Below are 25,535 nucleotides of genomic sequence, written 5' to 3' on the forward strand. Positions count from 1 at the left end.
GGGGGCTCATCCCTCCTGGTCTCTGCGGCTGAGCGACCCCCACCCAGGAGGGTTTCAGCGCCGGGGCCGCTTCGCAGGAGGAAGGTTTGGCTGGGCCGCCCGATCCCCCTGGACCCCTCCGGTAAGATGAATCCTCTTGTGTGTCCCTCTGTGCAGGGACAGGAAGAAACACTGAGGGAATGTGGGTGGAGACTGTTTTTAACCTCTTGTGTGCTCTTCCTGTCCCTGCAAGGAGGCGAAGGACATCCTCCCTGGTGCTGTCAGGAGGGACGTCCTGGAAAACCTGATCAAGCTGTGATATTGTTTGACTTTTTGATTCCTACATTGAAATGTTCACCTTAATCTGAGTCCATTTTAATACTAATGCCCAAAACTGCAAAAAACAGAAAATACAAGTTCTGTAATATTTGCAATACCATTTACTGCATACATTTTAAGCCACCTTATTATTTTCATACCGTTATAGGAATTGTGTATGCCACAGTAATTCCCTCTGGCAGGTCAGGGACAGGTCCAGAAGCATCTTTTAACTCTTCTTCAGAAACCTCAGACACCAGCTCAATGCCTACAAAACATATGCAGAAATAAAGTGCAAAACCATTTGCTCAGAATTTTAGAAAACCTGGACAAGCCAACACACAACAGATTGATTTGCTTTGTGTCATTCAATTAACCAATTTTCATAAAAAGTGAGAATATTAGGAACCTCTATTAATATAAAAGATTATGAATACTGAAGGTCCCAAGGGTGGCAAGATAAGAAGCGGCGCTCACACTGTTCACCTGGTCTCTGTTCCAATACTGACGATATCTCACTGAGGCTGCTCACACGATTGTCCACAATGTCTATATGATATAATACCAGGGGTGCTGGGGTGAGAAGAGGCTGCTCACACTGCTGTCCACTCTATTTGATCCACTTCTAGAGATACTAGGCATCCTGAGGTAAGAAGACACTGCTGTCCACGCTGTTTGTCTGATCTAATACAAGAGATCTCTAGGGTGCTGAAGCAAGCAGAGGCTGCTAACAATGTCTATATGATCCATTACTGGAGATACCAGGGGTGCTGAGGTAAGAAGAGACTGCTCCCATTGCTGTCCATATGATCTGATACTAGAGATAACACCGGGTCCTAAGTTAAGGAGAGGTTGCTCATACTGCTGTCCACCCTGTCTGTTATATCCAACAATGGAGATACCAGGACAACCAAGGTGAGAAGAGGCTGCTCGCACTGCTGTCCACCCTGTCTTTCTGATCTAATACTGGAGATGACAATGGTTTATAGATGTTGAGTAGCTGCCATCACCTGGAGATAGTTGATAGTATGTTGTATAGGTTACCTGAAGGTCACAATAGTGGAGCATCTTGATGCACATGTCCTAGTAACAGTTCAAGGTCAGGTTTCTCTCAGTGTAACAAAACAGTAGCCCTTTTCAAGTACTATAGCGATTACCTCCATGGATAAAATAAGTGTGATGTGCTAATTAAAGAGGTTCTCATTACCCTAACCATTCTCTTTTTTTGCCACAAATATTGCAGTCAGTGCCAATGAATACATCACCAATTGTTACTGGTTTTGCTGCTCGTCTGGTCTGTAGGCACCAGCTCGTATGTTTAGATCACTAATTTCTGCTCCTCCGTCTTCCTGTGCTTTCAGACTACAAAAGTTTCATAGTGCTTTACCCCTGCCCTATAAGCCAGTAACTCAGCACATCACCTCCAAACTCTGCCTACACCACTTTCTTTTAAAGGGAACCCATCACCTCAAAAAATGCTATTTACCTGCAGATATTATGTTACTCTTCAGGTAAACAGTGTTATAATGCTCCCCGACTACCTTACTAAAGTGAGGCTACTGGGAGAAACTACATTTATGTCCTCCCAGGATCCGCTAGCTTAGAGTCACGGTGGTGTGCACTGCTCACTATACTGTTAGTGTAGGCTGTAAGGTTCCCTTTAAGTTAACCGCTCCATGTTGTTGCTCTAGTATAAAGACAAGGAGGACAGGCGCCTTCTTTCATTATGAGGTGTGTGTCCTCCATGTTGTTATAACAGTCCAGTACAGACATCTCCTTTCATATAATTAGACATTTTTGCCCCTTCTCATTGGGATCTCTGACAACTTTGCTCATCATTTCTATAACCTTGTCCCTCTCATTGCGCACAGCAGGAATTGCTAGAAAAGGATCAAGATCAGAAGAGCCTGCAATAGATCTGGATCGGCAAGGGAAGCCTTTGTGCTGAGCATGCAGGGGTCGGCTAGGTGTCTACAGAGCGAATGCCGCTACAAAACATCAATGGACTGAAGGAATGCTCATGGAGGCCGGCAGAAGTGGGGGATTAGACCAAATTGAACAGGAAGGAGGGGCTTATATAAAAGTTAGATCACATAGCCATATGTGAATTGTGCCCAGAGAGCAGAAGTATACTGAAAAGTGCTTGGCTTTCAACAGATCTGACACATGAAGTATGGTTAGAAGTCAGTGGAAACTCCCTTTTATAAAGGTATTTGGCATTTGAGTAGAATGACATTTACTTTAATTCATTTTGTTTTCTGGAGAAACCCTTTAAGTGAAATCACCAAAGGTATGCAAACCTTAAGGCTGTAGTATATTAATGCAGCAAATAAGAGGAACAGACGCAGACTGCTGCTATATTGGTTTATCTCATTTAGAGCATTATTTTAGAGTAATTCCAGCTTCAGATCAGACAGCCTACACAGATAGGAAAGTCCGATGAGACAACCACCAGTAAGTAACCTAACTGCTGCCACCACTAACAGGCTGTGGACCTCGTTGCTACCAACCATAAGCAACGCATCACTGGAATGAATTCCTGCGGAAAGCTATACATGTTTTTACTCTGTCGCCTTATTGGGGGACACAGAACCGTGGGTGTTATGCTGCTGTCCACTAGGAGGCGACACTATGCATAATCTGAAAAAGATTAACTTTGGCTCCTCCTCTGCAGTATACACCCCTGGACGGCGTCAGCCTTCTCCAGTTTTTGCTTAGTGTCGCAGGAGGCACACCTAAGATTTTTTTTACTCCGTCTTTTTTCCTGGATTTTTTTTCCAAAGGACTACAGATGAAGAAAAGTGGGTCTCCAGCGAGACTCCCGGCATGGCTCCCTCCTCGGTCCCCTATTAGGGGTACCCGGTTGAGATCGAGGAGGCTCTTCCCCATGTCGCTCCCTCACCAGTCCCTCGGGTACTGGTTCGAGGTCGAGACCCCCCTCCTTCCTCAGTTCCGTCCAACTCTGGGTCGAGGTCGAGGCGACGATGAAGCCCCCTGACGGTGACAGCAGCACCCTCCCTAATCCCCCTCTGGGGGTATTAGGTTGAGACACCGCAGGTAGGGCCTGTACCAGGCACCAGGGACCCCAGTCCACCTGTGGGCTCCTTTTGGGACCGGGGGAGGTGCAGCGAGGCACGGCACTTAGAGACCGGGCTTCCTGCGCCCCGGTCTCTGCAACAATGGCGCCCCAAGGGACCCTCCACAGGGCCCCAGTCACATATATGGCCCCACCGCCAGCCCTCCTTTCATTCTGGGGGGTCTGGTTTAAATCCGACCCCCCCGCGGATGACCGCGCCGTCCTGGAGCCCTGCTGGGCAGGAGACCTCAAATTTAGGCCGCGGCTTCGGCCTAGCCGAAGTCGCCGCCCCATTCCCGCCCCCCGGCCCGCCCCCCGGATGACGAAAATGACACTGTAGTGTCATAGAAGGGGCGGATCGAGGCAGGAGGGGCGCGCTTTTACATGGCCCAGCGTGCCCTTTTTTCCAGCTCTCCGCCCCCCTCCTCCTCCACCTCAGAATCCGGTGGCCATCTTGCTGCACCTGGAAGAACGCAGCACAGCAGTCTCCGGGGGGCACAGGATGTGGGACTTATCAGCGCTGGACCTAAGGGGGAGCACCGGTGGGGTAAGATCACAGCTGGGTCCTTGGTACTCAGCTGTGAATTCCTATACCATATAGCGCTCTCCTACTCTTTTCTCTGCGTAGATACCCCTGTAGGGCCTCCACTAAAGGTACTATGTCAGGCTCAAGGTAAAGAACCAGGCAAAACTGCTTTTATGCAGTCTGCACAGCCTGCAAGGCCACTCTCCGCAGCGGCAGCACGTACCCGCACTGCCGGGATTGTACCCAAATACAGGATCAGAACCCCAAGAAGTCCCTACCAACTCTTCTGCGACCGCTACTGCGCCGGAATGGGCGACTCAGATGTCGCAGTCTATGACACAATCTATAGATAACCTGACCTCCACATTACTGCAGGCTCTGCAGGGTCATGTCTCAGCTATGAACGTTACCCAGCAAAGGGACGTCCGGTCTCATGATCAGGGCGCTTCCGACAGTTCGAGGCGTAAGCGGACCGACAGTTCGAGGCGTAAGCGGACCCACAGGTCGCGTTAATCTGCGTCCTCACATAGCAATAGGTCTTCCCCCTCCTGGGAAAGACACAGTGGCCTCAGGTCACCGAGGCCGTCCCCTGATAGAGAAGGACAATGCGGATATCCACAACGATCCCAGACCACGGGAAACCTCCGCTCTAGTTCTCCCGCTAGGGAGCTCCTTAGCGATGCGCAGGACTCAAAGGGCATATGTGACTCCAATTCAGATAACGAAACAGAGAACGCTTTGCTCCCTTGTCCCCCTAGCAATACTGCGATAGTTGAGGATATCGTCTCTTCCATCCTTCGGGTGCTGGACATTTCAGATCCAACCCCGGAAGCACCAGAACACAAGATTTCCTTTGAAAGTGTTCAGAAACCATCGAAGGTCTTCCCTAATCACCCGGAATTTCAAAAAATCCTTTCTAAGCATTTTTCGCAGCCTGAGAAAAAATTCGCCAATCGCAAGTATTTGGAAGCAAAATACCCCTTTCCACAGAAAGACACCAAGGATTGGACAGATCCGCCTGAAGTGGACCCTCCAGTCTCTAGGCTGGCAGCACAAACGCTTCTCTCGCTGCCGGACAGTTCAACCCTCAAGGACACAGTAGACAGACAAGTCGAACGCATGGCTCGTTCAATCTTTGAAGCGGCAGGTGCCTCTTTGGCTCCCGCATTTGCTTCAGTTTGGGCAGCCAAGGCCATCATGGCTTGGGCTGATCTATTGCAAAAGGGCCTTCAAGCTTCAAATCCTCAGCTGGCGGACCAGGCGGTGCAAATTGCAGTGGTGGCAGATTACATGGTCCATGCAGCGTTGGACTCTGCAAGAGGAATAGCGGGAATAGCATCAAACGCCATCACAATCCGGCGTATTCTCTGGCTAAGAGAATGGAAAGCGGATGCGGCCTCAAAAAAGTCCAACAAATCTCCCGTACTTCAGTGGCCGTCTTTTCGGTGAAAAGCTGGATACAATGATATCCAATGCTATCGGGGGCAAAAGTACTTCCCTCCCTCAAGTAAGACCAAAACGCACGTTTAAATGGCGTAATCGATCTCGTTTCCGATCCTTTCGGAATTCTTCAGGCTGGTCCGTCTCACGCCCAACACAAAACCGTAATCGTTCCCCCCGCAGGGACAACACACGTGCGGCACAGAGGCCGGACAGGAACTGGCAATCAAAGGCAAGCCAGGCAAAACCTAAAGGAGGAAAACCTCAGACTTTTCCCTCATCCTGACTCATGCCCTCTGGAAGACACCCCACTTGTAGGCGGACGACTGCTACTCTTTCAGCAGGTCTGGCTGCCTATTACAGAAGACAAGTGGGTCAAGGAAATAGTGTCTTCAGGATACAAAATCGAGTTTACTACCAGCCCACCGCACAGGTATTTTCCCTCTGTCCCTCTAAAATCCCCGCTCAAAGCTCAGGCCTTCCGTCAAGCGGTTTCTTCCCTCCTGCGAGCAGGAGTCATAGTGCCAGTCCCAGCAGAAGAGCGCTTCCGAGGGTTCTACTCCAACCTGTTCGTGGTGCCCAAGAAGGGAGGCAGCGTCCGACCCATACTAGACCTCAAGCAACTCAACAAGTATGTTCGAGTTTGTCACTTCCGCATGGAATCTCTCCGGTCAATCGTTGCATCTATGGAAAAAGGAGAATATCTTGCCTCCATAGACATACAGGACTCATACCTGCATATACCGATTGCTCCACGCCCATCAGAGGTTTCTCAGATTCGCAATCAACCAAGACCATTACCAGTTTGTGGCCCTCCCGTTCTGTCTCGCCACGGCTCCCAGAACATTTACAAAGGTCATGGCAGCTACCATGGACGTTCTGCACTCCAGAGGCATAGTAGTCGTTCCATACCTGGACGACCTTCTCATCAGCGAGGTCAACGTCTCGATCACGATCGACACTGACGCGCCTGGGATGGTTAGTCAATTTACAGAAGTCCTCGACTACCCCGAGTCAGTCTGACCTTCCTGGGGATGCTATTCGACACCTCCTAGGGTCTGGTGATCCTCCCCAGGGACAAGGCACTGGCTCTCCGTCTGGGAGTTCACACACTCCTCCGCAAGTCCCCCAGATCTCTCCGGTATGCCATGAGAGTACTTGGCAGGATGGCAGCAGCAATGGAGGCTGTACCACTTGCCTAGTTTCACCTCAAACCCCTTCAACTGGCCAGCCTCAAGTCCTGGGACAGGAATTTGTTCTCTCTCGACAGGAAGTTCCGGTTACCAGCAAACACCAGGAGGTCCCTGCACTGGTGGCTCGAGCCAACCTCGCTTGCAAGGGGAAAATCCTCTCTCTCCGGTCAATGGAAGGTTTTGACCACCGACGCAAGCCTTATGGGTTGGGACGCGGTGCACCTACATCACAGAGCGCAAGGCAGGGGGTCACCAAGGGAATCGACCATGCCCATCAACATCCTGGAAATTCGGGCCATCTTCCTGGCGTTGAAAGCCTTCCATCACTTGCTGGCAGACTCTCATATCAGAGTACAGTCGGACAATGCCACGGCAGTGGCACACGTGAACCATCAAGGCGGCACCCGCAGCATCCAGGCGATGACCGAAGTAACGCGTATCCTACAATGGGCGGAGGCTGCAAGGTCGGTACTCTCCGCGGTCCACATTCCGGGTGTGGACAACTGGGAAGCCGACTATCTCAGCCAACAAGGAATAGACTCGGGGGAATGGTCTCTCCATCCCGAAGTCTTCTGTCAGATCTGTCATCGTTGGGGGACCCCGGACGTGGATCTCATGGCATCCCATCTCAATGCCAAGGCTCACAATTTCATGGCCAGGACGCGTGATCCGCGGTCGCTCGGAGCAGATGCCCTGGTTCAGGGCTGGACCCAGTTCCAGCTTCTGTACATTTTTCCACCCCTCCCCCTGATCTCCAGAGTCCTGAGGAAGATCAAACAAGAGGGTGTTCCCACCATTCTGATAGCTCCAGACTGGCCCAGGCGTACATGGTACGCCGACGTCGTGCAACTCACAGCAGACGCTCCCTGGCGTCTCCCCACACGTCCCGACCTGTCACAAGGCCCGTTCTTCCACCAGAACTCAGGGGCTCTCAATTTGACGGCGTGGCCATTGAGACCTGGGTTTTGACCCAAGCAGGTTTTTCACCGGACGTTGTTAAAACCATGATCAGGGCTCGAAAGCCAACTTCAGCCAGGATTTATTATCGTACCTGGAAGATTTTCTTCACATGGTGCGACTCTCGTGGGCAGATTCCACTTCCCTATTCTCTTCCAAAGGTCCTCGGTTTCCTTCAGTCAGGCCTGGACGCCGGGCTATCCCTGGGCTCGCTGAAGAGCCAGGTGTCAGCGCTCTCAATGCTCTTTCAGAGGCGTATTGCTAACAAGCCGCAAGTGAAGACTTTTCTCCAAGGGGTTTCCCGATTGGTTCCCCCCTACAAACGTCCGTTGGAGACGTGGGACCTCAACCTGGTCTTGACAGCACTACAGTCACCTCCTTTTGAACCCCTTAGGGTGGTCTCACTCCGCTTTCTATCACAGAAAGTGGTTTTCCTGGTGGTAATCACCTCGCTACGCAGGGTGTCTGAACTTTCAGCTCTTTCCTGCAGACAACCCTTCCTGGTTTTTCATCAGGACAAGGTGGTTCTCCGTACAGTACCATCCTTCCTTCCGAAGGTAGTATCCAGCTTCCACCTCAATGAGGAAATATCACTACCGTCTCTTTGCCCGGCTCCCGTTCATAGGGTAGAGAAGGCTCTGCATACGCTTGATCTTGTCAGGGCATTGCGTATTTACGTGTCTAGGACTGCTCCCTTCCGGAAGTCTGATTCATTTTTCCTTCTTCCAGAAGGCGTTCGCAAGGGCCTACCGGCTTCCAAAGCCACCCTTGCTAGGTGGATCAAGTCCACCATTCAAGAGGCTTACCGCCTCAACAATTCTCCCCTTTCGGACGGTATCACGGCACACTGTACGTGGGCGGTAGGGGCCTCTTGGGCCATTCGGCATCAAGCCTCAGCACATCAAGTGTGTAAGGCAGCCACTTGGACTAGCCTGCACACATTTACAAAACACTACAGAGTGCATACCCAGTCCTCAGCGGATGCGAGCCTGGGTAGACGGGTCCTGCAGGCGGCAGTAACCCAAGTCTAGAGGACTGTCAGCACAATATTCGTCCACTGCTTCCCACCCAGGGACTGCTTTGGGACGTCCCACGGTTCTGTGTCCCCCCAATAAGGCGACAGAGTAAAGGAGACTTTTGTGTACTCACCGTAAAATCTCTTAGCCTTTAATTGGGGGACACAGCTCCCACCCTGTTGCCCTTGCGGGCCGTTGTTACGGTTGGGTTCTCATATTGTTGTTTGAGCCTGTTTATAGTAGCCTTTTTTTACAGGCATGGTTATGTTTCTGGTATATTCCTCCTAATGCTTTTGCACAAAACTGGAGAAGGCTGACGCCGTCCAGGGGTGTATACTGTAGAGGAGGAGCCAAAGTTAATCTTTTTCAGATTATGCATAGTGTCGCCTCCTAGTGGACAGCAGCATAACACCCACGGTTCTGTGTCCCCCAATTAAAGGCTAAGAGAAAGAGATTTTACGGTGAGTACACAAAAAAGGAGATTTTTGTGTACTCACCGTAAAATCTCTTTCTCTTAGCCTTTAATTGGGGGACACAGAACCTTGGTGTTATGCTGCTGTCCACTAGGAGGCGACACTATGCATAATCTGAAAAAAGATTAACTTTGGCTCCTCCTCTGCAGTATACACCCCTGGACGGCGTCAGCCTTCTCCAGTTTTGTGCCAAAGCATAAGGAGGAACGTAACCAAATAACATAACCATGCCTGTAAGAAGGCTACTATGTACGAGCTCAAGAACAATATGAGAACTCAACAGGAAAACAACGGCCCGTAAGGGCAACAGGGTGGGAGCTGTGTCCCCCAATTAAAGGCTAAGAGAAAGAGATTTTACGGTGAGTACACAAAAATCTCCTTTACTCTGTCGCCTAATTGGGGGACACAGAACCTTGGGACGTCCCAAAGCAGTCCCTGGGTGGGAAGCAGTGGACGAATATTGTGCTGACAGTCCCCTAGACTTGGGGTACTGCCGCCTGCAGAACCAGTCTACCCAGGCTCGCATCCGCTGAGGACTGGGTATGAACACTGTAGTGTTTCGTAAACGTGTGTAGGCTAGTCCAAGTGGCCGCCTTGCACACTTGTTGTGCCGAAGCCTGATGCCGAATGGCCCAGGAGGCCCCTACTGCCCGTGTAGAGTGTGCCGTGATACCGGCCGGAAGAGGGGAACTGTTAAGTCGGTAGGCCTCATGTATGGTGGACTTGATCCACCTGGCAAGGGTAGCCTTGGAAGCCGGCAACCCCTTGCGACTACCTTCCGTAAGAATGAAGAGGGAATCGGATTTCCGGAAAGGTGCAGTCCTGGACACGTAAATCCGCAATGCCCTGACTTGGTCAAGCGTATGCAGAGCCTTCTCCACTCTATGTACCGGAACCGGGCAAAGGGAAGGCAGTGAAATCTCTTCGTTAAGGTGAAAGTTGGACACAACCTTCGGAAGGAAGGATGGTACCGTGCGGAGAACCACCTTGTCCTGGTGAAAGGCTAGGAAAGGTCGTCTGCAGGAAAGTGCTGACAATTCCGACACTCTGCGTAACGAGGTGATAGCCACTAGAAAAACCACTTTCTGAGACAGAATGGAGAGTGGAACTTCTCTAAGAGGTTCGAAGGGTGGAGCTTGCAATGCTGTCAGGACCAGATTGAGGTCCCACGTATCCATCGGACGTTTGTAGGGAGGAACCAATCGGGAAACTCCCTGGATGAAAGTCCTTACTTGCGGTTTAATAGCAATGCGCTTTTGAAAAAGGACTGAAAGCGCCGACACCTGACTCTTAAGCGAACTTAAGGATAGCTTGGCATCTAGGCCCGATTGAAGAAAACCTAGTACCTTCGGGAGGTAATAAGGGAGTGGGACTTGTCCATGAGATTCGCACCAAGAAAAGAAGGCTCTCCAGGTACGATAATAGAGCTTGGCAGAGGCAGGCTTCCTTGCCCTGATCATAGTTGCAATGACTGCCGGTGAAAAACCTGCCTGGGTTAGAATCCAGGTTTCAAGGGCCATGCCGTCAAATTGAGGGCCCCTGAATTCTGGTGGAAGAACGGACCTTGAGACAGAAGGTCGTGGCGGTCGGGTAGACGCCAGGGGGCGTCTGCCGTAAGTTGGGCGATGTCGGCGTACCAAGTACGTCTGGGCCAGTCTGGCGCGATGAGGATGGTCGGAACTCCCTCTTGCTTGACCTTCCTCACGACCCTGGCTATTAGGGGGAGGGGTGGAAAAATGTACAGGAGTCGGAACTGGGACCAGTCCTGGACCAGGGCATCCGCTCCGAGCGACCGCGGGTCGTGTGTCCTGGCCATGAAATTGGGAACCTTGGCATTGAGATGGGATGCCATTAGGTCCACATCCGGGGTTCCCCATCGTTGACAGATCTGGTAAAAAATCTCGGGATGGAGAGACCACTCCCCCGAGTCCATTCCTTGCCTGCTGAGGAAGTCGGCTTCCCAGTTTTCTACACCCGGAATGTGTACCGCAGAAAGAACCGACCTTGTGTCTTCCGCCCAGCGGAGGATATGAGCCACTTCTCTCATTGCCTGGGCGCTGCGGGTCCCGCCTTGGTGATTCACGTATGCCACAGCCGTGGCATTGTCCGACTGTATCCGTATGTGCGAGGCTGCAAGCAAGTGATGAAAGGCTCTCAGTGCCAAGAGAATGGCCCTGATTTCCAGAACATTGATGGGCAATGTCACTTCCCTCGGTGACCACTTGCCCTGTGCCCTGTGATGTAGGTGTACCGCCCCCCAGCCTGTCAGGCTTGCATCGGTAGTCAGGATCTTCCATTGTCCTGAGAGGAATGGCTTCCCTCGTGTAAGCGAGGTTGGTTTGAGCCACCAGTGCAGGGACCTCCTGGTCGATGACGTCAACCTGAACTCCCTGTCGAGGGAGAAGGGGTTCCTGTCCCAAGATCTGAGTATGGCTAGCTGAAGGACCCTGAGGTGAAACTGGGCAAATGGCACTGCCTCTATTGCTGCTGCCATCCTGCCGAGGATTCTCATGGCAAACCGGAGAGATCGAGGAGGACTGCGAAGGAGTGTGCGAACTCCCAGACGGATGGCCAGTGTCTTGTCCTTGGGAAGGAGCACCAGGCCCCTGGTGGTGTCGAATACCATTCCCAGGAATGTTAGAGTCCGAGTTGGGATGGTCGACGATTTCTGTAGGTTGACTAGCCATCCCAGGCGACTCAGAGTGTCTAGAGTGATTGAGACACTGACCTCGCAGTCTTTGAAAGTGGGAGACTTGACGAGGAGGTCGTCCAGGTACGGGACGACTAGAATGCCTCTGGAGTGCAGGACGTCCATGGTGGCCGCCATGACTTTGGTGAACGTTCTTGGAGCCGTGGCGAGTCCGAACGGAAGGGCGACAAACTGGTAGTGGTTTTGGTTGACCGCGAACCTGAGAAGCCTTTGGTGGGCGGGAGCAATTGGTATGTGGAGATACGCATCCTGTATGTCTATGGAGGCGAGGAATTCTCCCTGCTCCATGGATGCAACGATGGACCGGAGGGACTCCATGCGGAAATGACGGACCCGTACGTAATTGTTGAGCTGTTTTAGGTCCAGTATGGGTCGGACGCCGCCTCCTTTCTTGGGGACTACAAACAAATTTGAGTAGAATCCTCGGAATCTCTCGTTCGCGGGAACCGGCACCACAACTCCTGATTGAAGGAGAGAGGAAACCGCTTGGTGGAAGACACGAGCCTTTTCTGGTGGTGTTGGAGGAACAGAAAGGAAGAACCGGTTCGGTGGAACGGAAGTGAACTCTATCTTGTATCCGGAAGACACTATTTCCCTGACCCACCTGTCTTCTGTAATAGGCAGCCAGACTTGCTGAAAGAGTAAAAGTCGGCCGCCTACTGGTGGGGTGTCTTCTGGAGGTCTCGAGTCATGATGAAGTGAAGTTCTGAGGTTTTCCTCCCTTGGGTTTCGCTTGGCCTGCTTTCGACTGCCAAGCCCTGTCCGGTCGCTGCTGCGTCCGTGGGTTGTCTCTGCGTGGAGAACGGTTGCGGTTTTGCACTGGGCGCGAAACGGACCAGCCCGAGGAATTCCGAAAGGATCGGAATCGCGTCTGGTTTCTTCGTTTGAACGTGCGTTTCGGTTTTAGTTGAGGGAGAGAGGTACTCTTACCCCCGGTGGCATTGGCTATCATGGTGTCCAACTTTTCGCCGAAAAGTCTACCAGTAGAATACGGAAGTCGTGTGAGGGACTTCTTTGAGGCCGCATCCGCTTTCCATTCTCGCAGCCAGAGGATGCGTCGGATCGTGATGGCGTTTGATGCTATTCCCGCTACACCTCTGGCGGAATCCAGGGCTGCATGAATCATGTAGTCTGCTACCACTGCCATCTGGACCGCTTGGTCCGAGAGTTCAGGATTTGAAGCCTGAAGACCCTCCTGTAGTCTTTTGGCCCAAGCTAGGATGGCCTTGGCTGCCCAAACTGAAGCAAACGCAGGGCCCAGAGAGGCGCCTGCCGCTTCGAAAATAGAACGAGCCATGCGTTCTACTTGCCGGTCTGCTACGTCCCTGAGGGTTGAGCTATCCGGCAGAGAGAGTAAAGTCTGCGCTGCTAGCCTAGAAACCGGAGGGTCCACTTCAGGTGGATCTGCCCATTGTTTGGTGTCTTCCTGTGGGAAGGGGTACTTCGCTTCCAGATATTTGCGATTAGCGAATTGTTTGTCAGGCTGCGCAAACTGTTTGGTAAGTATTTTCTCAAACTCATCGTGATTAGGGAAGACCTTAGGTGGTTTTTGAACACTTTCGAAGCAAATCCTATGTTTTGGGACTTCCGGGGGCGACTCTGGAATTTTTAGCACCCGATGAATAGAAGAAATTATGTCCTCAACTAGCGCTGTATTGCTAGGGGGAGAAGGTACCACGGACCTGACCGTTTCATTATCTGAGTCGGAGTCACAGATGCCCTCCGAATCCTGTGCCTCACTAAGGTGATCCCTGGAGGGCGACCTGGGGCGGGGGTCTTCTGTGGTGGGGGATCCCTGTGGTAAATTGCACTGTCTGTCTGTGGCAGGGGACTGCCCAGGAGACCTGGAATGACGCTGTCTCTCCCTAGAGGGGAACGACCTTGTGCTATAGTGCGACTCAGGTGATCGAGACCTGTGAGTCCACTTACGTCTGTGAGAGTCGGAAGCAGCATGTTCCTGAGACAAGCTGTCCGTTTGCTGTGTACCGTCCATAGCCGGGGTCCGACTCTGCAGAGCTTGCAGCAATGTAGCAGTTAGGTTGTCTATGGACTGTGACATAGACTGAGACATCTGAGTTGCCCATTCCGGCGTGGCCTGTGACACTGAAGCGTCAGTAGGGACTCCCTGGGGTTCTGACCCAGAGTTCTGGATGCAGACCCGGCAGTGCGGATACGTGCTGCCACTAGGGAGCGTGGCTTTGCAGGCTGTGCAGAATGCATAGAAACATTCCTGCCTGGTTCTCTTCCTTGAGCCCGGCATAGTGCACAGAGGCTGGCTATAAGGGATCGTACAGGGGTGGCTACGCAGAGGGAACCCACAGAAAAGCCTTATAGGAAGTATAGATTCACAGCTGAGTAATGAGAACCCAGCTGTGAGCTTACCCCACCGGTGTGCCCCTAGGTCCAGCGCCGACAGATCCAAGTTCTGTGCCCCCCGGAGACCGCTGTGATGCTTCTCTCCTGGATCTCATCCAGAAAAAATGGCCACCGGGGCTCTGAGGAGAGGGAGGAGGGGGCGGAGAGCTGAAAAGGGCGCGCTGGGCTGTGTAAAAACGCGCCCTTTCTGCCTCAATCCGCCCCTTCTATGACACTCCAGTGTGTCATTTTGGTCATCCGGGGGGCGGGCCGGGGGCGGGGAAAAGGCGGCGGCTTCAGCTAGGCCGAAGCCGCGGTCTAAATTTGAAGCCTGATGCCCAGGAGGGCTCCAGAGCGGCGCGGTAGTCCGGGGGGGGGGGGGGGGGGGGCGGATTTGTACCAGACCCCCCCAGAACGGTCGACTGGATAGCGGTGGGGGTAGCGGTTTTTGTATGGGGGGCCCCTGAAGGGCTATGGAGCCGCTGCTGCTGCAGAGACAGGGACGCAGCAAAAGCCCTGTTTCTGCTGTGCCATCCAGTCCGCACCCTCCCCCGGCCCCCACAGGATCCCACAGCCGGCCTGGGGTCCCTGGAAGCTGCGGAATGCTGCCTGATCTCCGACCCTACCTGAGGCGTCTCAACCTAATACCCCCTGCGGGGGATTAGGGAGGGCGCGTCTGTCACCGTCAGGGGGTCTTCATCCTCGCCTCGACCTCAACCCAGACCCATTAAGGGTGTTGGGGAAGGAGGGGGGTCTCGACCTCGAACCAGGACCCGAGGGACTGGGGAGGGAGCGACATGGGGAAAAAAACCACCTCAACCGGGTACCCCTAATAGGGGACCGAGGAGGGAGCCATGCCGGGAGTCTCGCTGGAGACCCACTTTTCTTCATCTGTATTTCCGTGAAAAAAGGAAAAAAAAAAACGGAAGAAAAAAGGTGTGCCTCCTTGCGACACTAAGCAAAAACTGGAGAAGGCTGACGCCGTCCAGGGGTGTATACTGCAGAGGAGGAGCCAAAGTTAATCTTTTTTCAGATTATGCATAGTGTCGCCTCCTAGTGGACAGCAGCATAACACCAAGGTTCTGTGTCCCCCAATTAGGCGACAGAGTAATCTCCTTTTTTTTACCATTGTAGCTTCCCATTGTTCACTCTAGATTTAGAGAGATTTTGTGTTCTACTGCTAATCAGAGTTCACTGTATACAAGGAAAATATCAACATTTTAGCGGGAGCCATTTGTCCCAATGACAGATTGTGATAACATTTATCTCAATCACATGGCATGGAAATAGAAACACAGCGTCAGTCCTCACCCCATTCATTGTCCTCGTGTACTACTGGTGAGTCTTCTACCACAACCACCTCCGGCTTTGGTTCTGAAGCCTCTCGGAGCTGAGAAATGATAAAGGTATTGTTGGTTATAGGGAATAGTATTATTAAACACGTCTTGTCCTAATGGGATAACCTACTAACATGATGAACTTCAGATTGTCTGAAGCCATCACTATGAGAGGCTCAATGAATAGGGATTCATACATCTCCAAATTACTTCAATCTATACCTTTTCATATTAAGAGTTTTACGTTCTCTACAGTTTCTTTTGTACAGTCACTTCCGTTTAGTTTATATTTTAAAAGGCGTCCTATCACCAGATCAATAGTGGCAATTATGATATTTAATTCCTTCTGCTCCCCTGAGTAAAGTTTTTATATATTTTTTTTTAAATCTACACTATGGTTCCAGAGATTTGGGCCTTTTAATCTGGTGCGGAGTTTTATGGTGTTTCCCACTGGATTCTCTGGGTGCAAATATCAAAAGACTGACCATCCCTTCCAAACAGAAATCAGGTGTGAACAGGTGCTAGCCATCTCCATAAATAATCAACAACTAAAGTTGCACTCTGTAACACTATAGCATGGAATATGAAATTGTAATTGCATTACTGCACTAGAAAATATGAAAAATTGAGAATACTTAGCACATAAATTAGCCAATCCATGTGTACCTACTCTTAGTAAGCACCTGTTCACACCTGATTTCTTTTGATATTTGTATACATAGGCACTCTGACTGAGCACTCCACCCCTCAGCCATTTTTAATTACAGCAGGATCCTACCTTCCCATAAATCTAGACTTTAGTCTAAGAGAGGATTCACAATAGATTCCCAGCAACAAGAATTGCCTTATCGTGGCTGCTGGGTACACATGAATGGCCAATTTATGCGCTAAGTATTCTCAATTTGTCCTATTTTTTAGAGCAGTAATGGAATTGAAATTTCATATATTTCATGTTTGCATGATATAGCGCTACAAAGTGCTACTTTATTTGTTGGATTCTCTGGGGCCGTGTCCTTAGGTTGCACTGCATTATTAGCCTGTGAGCCCCACCCTCTTAGTAAAAACAATATTCATTGGAGCAAAAGCAATAAAATAAGTGCAAACTCTGGCCCCTTCTGACCTGGTAACATATCCTCTAATTGGATAAAAAAAGGACTTAAGTATTTAATCATAGATATTATATTTCAAATTCTTGTGAATAGAGCTCGTTAATGAGCTTAACCTCCTATTACGCTGCTCGCAGATTTCACACTGTGAACTTCCCACATATATCTATGACATCAGATTATTTTTTATGGAGGATTTCCAATGTGGAGACCATTAAACCATAGAAAACTACTTAGACCTCTCTTCCACACTTGTCTCTTTAAAAGCAATCTTGTAACGTAAGGTACATTTAGGTGATAAAGTGACATGAGCTTCTCACCTTGTAAGCCTCCTGCTGATGCCTGCAGTATCTATCATCACACGAGGAGTTGGGCTTCATGGTCATAGTTGGGAAAAAATCTTGCATTGCGTTGTATCCTAGGTAGTAACTGACTGTGCCAAAATTCAACAAATATCTACAAAGCAAAGAATAAAGATTTCTTTTACATAATTGGTATTATTTCATCTCCTACTTTATTCATATGCTTCCCAATAATATGGGCCGCTAATTTTTATTGCCAATAATCCAAACTATTGCCAAGATTTCCTTCACATCAGTTCTGGAGGGAGAGGGCAAATTGTATATAGGAAGCAAATGGATTCCACCTTTAACCCCTTTGAGACGGAGCCTGTTCTCTCCTTAATGACCGGGCCAATTTTTACAACTGTCCCTTTATGAGGTTATAGCTCTGGAACGATTCCATGGATCCCAGTGATTCTGAGACTGTTTTCTCGTGACATTGTAATTCATTATACTGGTAAAATTTATTTGATATGACTTGCGTTTATTTGTGAAAAAAAATAATGGAAATTTGGCGAAAATGTCGCAATTTTCAAACTTTTAAATTTTTATGCCCTAAAATCAGAGAGTCATATCGCACAATATAGTTAATAAATAACATTTCCCACATGTCTACTTCAACATCAGTACAATTTTGGAAACAGTTTTTTAAAACTTGACCAGCGATTTCTCATTTTTACAACAAAATTTGCAAAGCCATTTTTTTAGGGGCCACCTCACATTTGAAGTGACTTTGAGGGGCTTATATGACAGTAAATACCCAAAAATTACAACATTCTAAAACTTGCACCTTCCATGGTGTTCAAAACCACATTCAAGTTTATTAACCCTGTAGGTGCTTCACAGGAATTTTAGAATGTGGAAGGAAAAAATAAACATTTACTTTTCTTTCACAAAAATTTTCCTTTAGACCTAATTTTTTTTTTTACTTTTGCAAGAGTAACAGGAGAAAAAGGACCATACATTTTGTTGTGCAATTTCTTCTGAGCATGCCGATACCCCATATGCGGGGAAATCTAGTGTCTGGTCGCACGGCAGGGCTCGGAAGGGAAGGAGCACCATTTCACTTTTTAATGTAAAATTTGCTAGAATAATTAGCGGATGCCATGTCGTTTGCAGAGCTGCTGATGTGCCTAAATAGTGGAAACCCCCAACAAGTGACTCCATTTTGGAAAGTAGACCCCTTAGGGAACTTATCTAGATGTGTATTGAGCACTTTGACCCCACAGGTGCTTCACAGAACTTTATAACGTAGAGCCACGGATATATAAAAAAATATCTATATATCACATTTTTCCCACAAAAATCTTTTTTTTAGCTACAAATTTTGTATTTTCACAAGGGCAAAAAAAGTTTGTTGTACAATTTCTCCTGAGTTCACAGATACCCCATACGTGGTCGAAAACGACTTTTGAGACACAGTGCAAAGCTCAGAAGGGAACTAGCGCCATAATACAGTGCAGATTTTGCTGCACTGGTTTGAGAGTGCCATGTTACATTGGCAGAGCCCCTGAGATGCCAGAACAACAGAACCCCCCATAAGTGACCCCATTTTACCAAGTAAACCTCCAGTGAATTCATCTAGGGGTGCAGTGATTATATTGACACCACAGATGTGTCACAGACTTTTATACCATTGAGCAGTGAAGAAAAAATTTATGTTTTTACCACCAGGATTGTGTGTTAGCCCCAAGTTTTACATTTTCACATTGGGAAATGGGTAAAATGGCACCAGAATTTGTCCCATAATCTCTGCTGAATGTAGATATGTGGCTGTACAGTACTATTTTGCCATATGGAGTGACTCGGGAGGGACTGAGCGCTATTTTCCCCCTATTTTGGCTGCTAGACAACCTGAATACACGTGGGAATTCCCTAACAAACAGGCATTCCACACATTTATTCAGCCTGTCTAGCAGCCGCAAATCATGCAGCTACTTCGACAAAAACAATCTCCGAGCACGCCAAAATACTCGGAGGACACCAGAGCGTGCTCGGGAAAAGTACCGAGCAACGAGTATACTCGCTCATCACTAGTAGTGACCAGTACGCTGTAGTGACCAGTACATTGCAGTCACCAGTACATTATGCCCAGCTCATGCTTCTGGAGACATGCAGCCGTAAATTAGGTGGGCTCTCATCACTACAGAAATGCCAAACATGTGGGCGCTAAATGTTGTTTAGCCACACTGGGGCTCAGAAGGGAGGGAGGCATATTTGGATTTGGGAGCGGAGAATTTGGTGAATTTCTATCGGCGGGTGAGGAGCCATTTTGCTTTTCCTGAGCCTTTGTGCTACCAGTAAAGTGGAAGCCCCCTATAATTCCGTTAAGAGATGACAGATCTGCTTTTTTTGTGGATTGAGTTGAAGCTTTTATTGGAAACATTTTACATGACGTTTGGGATCACAGTTATCCGGCGCTTCTACACTGAGCACTTACTTTGGGGTTTCCATCAAAATCTCTAAGTGACGTGATTCAGATGAAACCCCTGATGGATTCAGTCACTAAAATGAGGCACAGAGTTCCTGTGGACTCAGTCTGGCCTCTGTTCCACAATGTCCTTTTCAGAAGTGCACAAAACTGTGGCCAACGGCAATATTATGCAATCCTAAAAAGATGGACACCACCGGATCACAGGTCACACAGCGTCCACAGTGCCTACATCTGCCTCATTAGAGGTAATGTTCAGCCAGAGGTTCTGTCTGAATCACGTATTTCAGGGATTTACACGGAAGCCCAGATGTAAGCGCTCAGCACAGAGCGCAGGATAAATGTGCGCCAAGCCATAATGCGATCTTTGGGAGGCAGAATGAAAAAATAAAATAAAAAACATAGCATGTTAAGCAGAGTTGAGCGACTTTGGTCGGATCGGATTTCGTGAAAAACCGAATGAAACAAAATTTGAGTCGGATGAAACTGGTCCGACTAGGGCAAAAAAAAGTCGGGAGTTTCGTCCGAAACCAGACCCCAATGCAAGTCAATGGGAAATAAAAGTCAGCATTAAGCGGATGACATTTATCCACTCAATGCCGACTTTTATTCCCCATTGACTTGCATTGGGGTCGGGTTTCGGACGAAACGCCGACTTTTTTTTGCCCTAGTCAGACCAGTTTCATCCAACTCAAATTTTGTTTCATTCAGGTTTCACGAAACCCGATCCGACCAAAGTCGCTCAACTCTAATGTTAAAACCAATTCTTATTTATTTTTTTACGCCATTCCTCGTGCGGTATAAACGATTAGATGACTTTATTCTTCGGGTTGGTGCGATTACAGCGATACCAGATTTATATCGGGGTTTTATGTTTGGCTGCTGTCACACACTACAAGACGCTTTTTATTGCGAAAACTAGTTTTTGCATCACCATATTTTGATAGCTATAATTTTTCCATATTTTGGCCAACGGAGTCATGTGAGGTCTTGTTTTTTGCGAGACGAGCTGACGTTTTTATTGGTACCATTTTCCGGCACATGACATTTTTTTGATTGTCTTCTATTCCGATTTTTGGGAGACAGAATGAACAAAAGAACAGCAGGTCAGGAATTGCTTTTTTTTTTTTTTTTTTATTAATACCATTCTGGGGGTAAAATTGATAATGCAGCTTTACTCTTCGGGTCAGTACGATTACAGTGATACCTCATTTATATTTTTTTAAGTTTTGGTGCTTTTACACAAATTATTTTATAGAAAAAATAATTATTTTTGCATTGCTTTATTCTGAGAGCTATAACTTCATTTTTCTGCTGACGGAGCTGTATGACGGCTTGTTTTTTGCGGGACAAGATGGTGTTTTCAGCGGTACCATTTTTATTTACATCTGTCTTTATCGCGTTTTATTGCACTTTTTGTTCTGTGGTACGATGATAAAGCATTGTTTTTTGTCTCATTTTTTACGCTGTTCCCTGAAGTGGTTATCTAGTGGGACAGTTTTATAGAGCGGGTTGTTACGGACGCGGCGATACTGCAGAGTATCAGATCAGGATCTGACAGGCAGGGAAGGAGGCATGAGAGTGCCTGCTAAGAGCAGGCGCTCACAAGCCACCTTCCCTGCAGGACCCGGAAGGATCCCGCGGAGTCGGAAGTCTGCAAGGAGCCCATCAGGACATTGCGATCGCATCGCGATGTCCTGATGGAATCACGCAGGGAGCCCCCTCCCTGCGCGATGCTTCTCTATGCCGCTTGCACTACTGACAACGGCATCAGAGGGGTTAAATGCCCACAATCGGTGGTAGCATCGATCATGGGCGTTGCTGCGGGGAGTCAGTTGTCACATACAGCTGACACGCGCACGCGATGGCCGCAGCACTCAGCGTGAAGCCGCACGATCGCAGCGCCATACTAGTACGACAGCATCTCCCGCAGAGCAGTACATGTACGACACATGTCGTGAAGGGTTTAAGAGATATTACCTATGAAAACAAGTTCCTTAGGATAAGAATAACCTGCTGACAGCTGGAAGTCCAAAAATCCCAACAACGGGGCTATGAGGCTGTGTCTTGAATGAAGCAGGGGTATACTCTTGATCTCTACTCCATTCAGGACCAGGCTGCTCTCAGAGTACGGAAGCCCCGATCTCAGGACTATTGGGGTCTGACTGATGATTAGGTGATAAAGGGTTATTCACAAAAACAAGTTACAGTAACTTTTTAAAGCAGTTTTGGAAAATATTAGCATCGATTTGCTATATGCAGTTACTCCATTATTTCTATTGAATCCATTTTGATACATCTTCCCCAATGACTTGATAAAAATAGGATTTTTGGGTTGCTTACCGTAAAATCTGTTTCTTGGAGCCTTCATTGGGGGACACAGAAACCATGGGTGTATGCTGCTGGCACTAGGAGGCTGACACTATGCACAAAAAAAGGTTAGCTCCTCCTCTGCACTATACACCCCACCGACCGGCACTAATTTCCTCAGATAGTGAGAAAGCAGTAGGAGAAGTAACAAAACAATGAAAACAGGACAACTCAACTGTAATCAACAAATAACATAAGAACAGGAGTTGCAGAATATGGGAGGGTGCTGTGTCCCCCAATGAAGGCTCCGAGAAACAGATTTTACGGTAAGCAACCCAAAAATCATGTTTTCTCTATCGCCTCATTGGGGGACACAGAAACTATGGGACGTCCCAAACCAGTCCCTGGGGAGGGAAAGCAAACTTCCATTAGGTCTGAGGACTCACCACCGCCACCTGCAGGATTCTTCTGCCTAGGCTGGCGTCCGCCGAAGCGTAGGTGTGGACCTTGTAAAATCTGGCAAACGTGTGGATCGAAGACTAGGTTGCCGCTTTGCAGAGCTGCTGTGCAGAAGCTCTGTGGTGCACTGCCCAGGAGGCACCCACTGCCCGGGTAGAGTGAGCTCTAATCCCAGGAGGGGGCACTCGATGCCTGACCCGGTAGGCCTCCAAAATTGCCGATCTGATCCAGCGAGCAATGGTAGCCTTGGAGGCCGGCTGACCTTTCCGCGCACCATCTGGAATGATGAAAAGAGAATCTGTCTTCCGCAAGGGAGACGTCCTAGCCAGGTAAACCTTCATCGCCCTGACGAGGTCTAGTTTGTTCAAGGAGCGCTCCAGAGGGTGGATTGGACCCGACAAAAGGACGGGAGAACAATGTCTTCATTTAGGTGAAAAGTGGACACCACCTTAGGAAGGAAGGAAGGCGGGGGCCGCAGGACCACTTTGTCCTGATGGAGCACCAAGAAAGGGGGACGACAAGGGCTGCCAATTCCGACACGCGCCGGATGGAGGTGATGGCCACCAGAAAGGCTACTTTCCAGGAAAGGAGAGATAGGGAGACTTCCCTGAGAGGTTCAAAGGGAGACCGTTGAAGAGCCTCCAGAACCAGATTGAGATCCCATGGATCCACGGGAGTGTGGTATGGAGGTGCCGTATGAGCCACTCCCTGAAGAAAGGTTTTGACCTGCGGACGGGAGGCCAACGTCTTCTGAAAAAGTATGGAAAGCGCCGAGACTTGACCCTTCAAAGAGCTGAGGGCAAGGCCCGCATCTAGGCCTGCCTGGAGGAAGAGAAAAGGACATGGGCGGAACGTCATTGGCCTCGCACCAAGTGAAATCGGCCTTCCACGTACGATAAATTCTGGAAGAAGATGGCTTTCTAGCCCGGATCATGGTGTGAATAAACCCGATCTGAAAAACCTAACCGCTTCAGAACCGCGGTTTAAACAGCCACGCCGTAGAGAATTGGGGTGGCAGATTGGACCTTGAGACAGCAGATCTGCTCTGTCTGGAAGCTTCCAGGGGGCGTCCGCGAGAAGGTTGACGATGTCCGCGAACCAAGCTCTTCTGGGCCAATCCGGAGCGATGAGGATGACTGGTACCCCTTCCGCCTTGACTTTCTTCAACAGCTTGGGAAGAAGAGGAAGGGAACAGATAGGGGAGCTTGAACTGCGACCAGGGAATGGTCAGAGCATCGGCGCCCACTGCGAGAGGATCTCGAGCCCTGGATACGAACTGTGGGACTGAGGAAATTAGTGCCGGTCGGTGGGGTGTATACTGCGGAGGAGGCGCTAACCTTTTTTTGTGCATAGTGTCAGCCTCCTAGTGGCAGCAGCATACACCCATGGTTTCTGTGTCCCCCAATGAGGCGATAGAGAAAGTACAATCCCCAACACCACCTTATGTGCCATATATTGTATGTGGGTTTCTTCTTTTCCCCATACTTCACTTCTCTATCCGAGATGAACAAAAGAGGGATTTTGGGTTCTTACCGTAAAATCTCTTTCTTGGAGCCTTCATTGGGGGACACAGATGACCATGGGTGTATGCTGCTGCTGCTAGGAGGCTGACACTATGCAAAACAAGAAACTTAGCTCCTCCCCGGCAGTATACACCCACCGACAGGCACCAAGCACCTCAGTTGGTGAAAAAAGCAGTAGGAGAAGCAACCAAAAATCATAAACATATGTACCAACTCAACAAGGGACTCTCAGACCCAACACGGTACTACTTAAACAGGGAGGGTGCTGTGTCCCCCAATGAAGGCTCCAAGAAAAAGATTTTACGGTAAGAACCCCAAATCCCTCTTTCTTTATCGCCTTATTGGGGGACACAGATGACCATGGGACGTTCCAAAGCAGTCCCGAGGGTGGGAACAGCAATAAAGGAACGAAATAAGGAAGGGCTTAGGTCGGTCGATGCGCCACCGCCGCCTGCAGAACCTTCCTACCAAGAACTGCATCAGAGGAGGCCTGGGTATGAACCCTGTAGAACCTCGCAAAGGTGTGCAAAGACGACCAGGTCGCAGCTCTGCAGAGTTGTAAGGCCGAAGCCTGGTGCCGCACAGCCCAAGAAGCCCCTACAGCCCGGGTGGAGTGGGCTTTCACCCCCGGAGGGGGCCGTTTCTCCTGAAGACAGTAGGCTTCCAGGATGGTAGACCGAATCCAACGAGCAATTGTGGATTTGGAAGCCGGAAGACCTTTCCGGCGACCCTCAGAAATGACAAGCAAGGAATCAGATTGGCGAAAGGAAGCGGTCCTGGCAAGGTAAACACGCAAGGCTCTCACTACATCTAGGTTGTGGAGCGACTTTTCCAGAGGATGAGCAGGCGCAGGACAAAACGATGGAAGGACGATATCTTCGTTAATGTGAAAGGGGGATACCACTTTCGGAAGGAAAGAAGGAACTGGCCTGAGAACAACCTTATCTTGGTGGAGGATAAGGTAAGGAGAACGACAGGATAAGGCCGCCAACTCAGAAACTCTCCTGATGGATGTAATGGCGATTAGAAAAGCCACCTTCCATGAAAGAAAAGACAGAGGGGTATCCTGAATCGGCTCGAATGGCGCCTTCTGGAGAGCGCCAAGAACAAGATTGAGATCCCATGGATCTATCGCAGAACGATGAGGAGGAGCCACATGGGCGACTCCTTGGAGAAAAGTCTTCACTTGCGGTAAGGAAGCTAGATCCGTCTGGAAAAGGATTGCTAGGGCAGATACCTGGCCCTTGAGAGTACTGAGGGATAGGCCCGCATCCAAGCCGGATTGGAGGAAACCAAGAATGGGAGGAATTGAGAATGATAGTGGAAAAACATCGTTTTCGTCACACCAACGAAAAAAGGCCTTCCAGTACCTATGGTAAATGCGGGAGGAAGCCGGCTTCCGAGCCTTAATCAAGGTCTGAATGACCCGGTTGGAAAACCCTGATTCCTTCAGAATCGCGGCCTCAACGGCCATGCTGTTAAACTCAGACTGAGAACTCTGGTGGTAAAGGGGGCCTTGCGAGAGAAGATCTGGACGGTCTGGAAGCCTCCAGGGGACATCCGTGAGCATGTTCACCAGCTCCGCGTACCAAGGGCGTCTCGGCCAGTCTGGAGCCACTAAGATGACCAGGATGCCCTCTGACTTTATCTTTTTGACCACTCTTGGGATCAGGGCAAGCGGAGGAAACAGGTAAGGTAGGTGGAACTGGGACCACGGAATTACTAGGGCGTCGTAACCGACGGCTAATGGATCCCTGGACCTGGCTACAAAGTGAGGAACCTTGTTGTTCATCCGAGAGGCCATGAGATCGACGTCCGGGGTGCCCCAGCGCTGGCATATCTGACTGAAGACTGTGGGATGAAGGGACCATTCGCCTGTCGCTAGACCTTGGCGACTCAAGAAGTCGGCTGCCCAGTTTTCCACCCCTGGAATGTGAACGGCGGAAATTGCCGGCACATGACGCTCTGCCCAGCGGAGAATCCTT

At 49.5% G+C, this 25,535-nt stretch overlaps 1 protein-coding gene across 2 annotated transcripts in view; it reads right to left on the reverse strand.

The window, feature by feature from the left end:
- UBA5 (ubiquitin like modifier activating enzyme 5) overlaps window positions 1–25,535 on the reverse strand; it is a 54,171-nt gene that overhangs the window by 15,230 nt on the left and 13,406 nt on the right. For both annotated transcript variants that reach the window (XM_073569600.1, XM_073569610.1), the window contains exons 8-10: window positions 16,807–16,942; window positions 15,355–15,433; window positions 459–565 (exon numbers count right to left, since the gene is read on the reverse strand). In XM_073569600.1, coding sequence (XP_073425701.1) covers window positions 459–565; window positions 15,355–15,433; window positions 16,807–16,942 — 322 coding nt within the window. The remainder of the gene's footprint in view (window positions 1–458; window positions 566–15,354; window positions 15,434–16,806; window positions 16,943–25,535) is intronic.

The sequence above is a fragment of the Dendrobates tinctorius genome, unplaced genomic scaffold (genome assembly GCF_039654945.1).
Source record: "Dendrobates tinctorius isolate UK_male_01 unplaced genomic scaffold, ASM3965494v1 ptg000005l, whole genome shotgun sequence".
Classification (NCBI taxonomy): domain Eukaryota; kingdom Metazoa; phylum Chordata; class Amphibia; order Anura; family Dendrobatidae; genus Dendrobates; species Dendrobates tinctorius.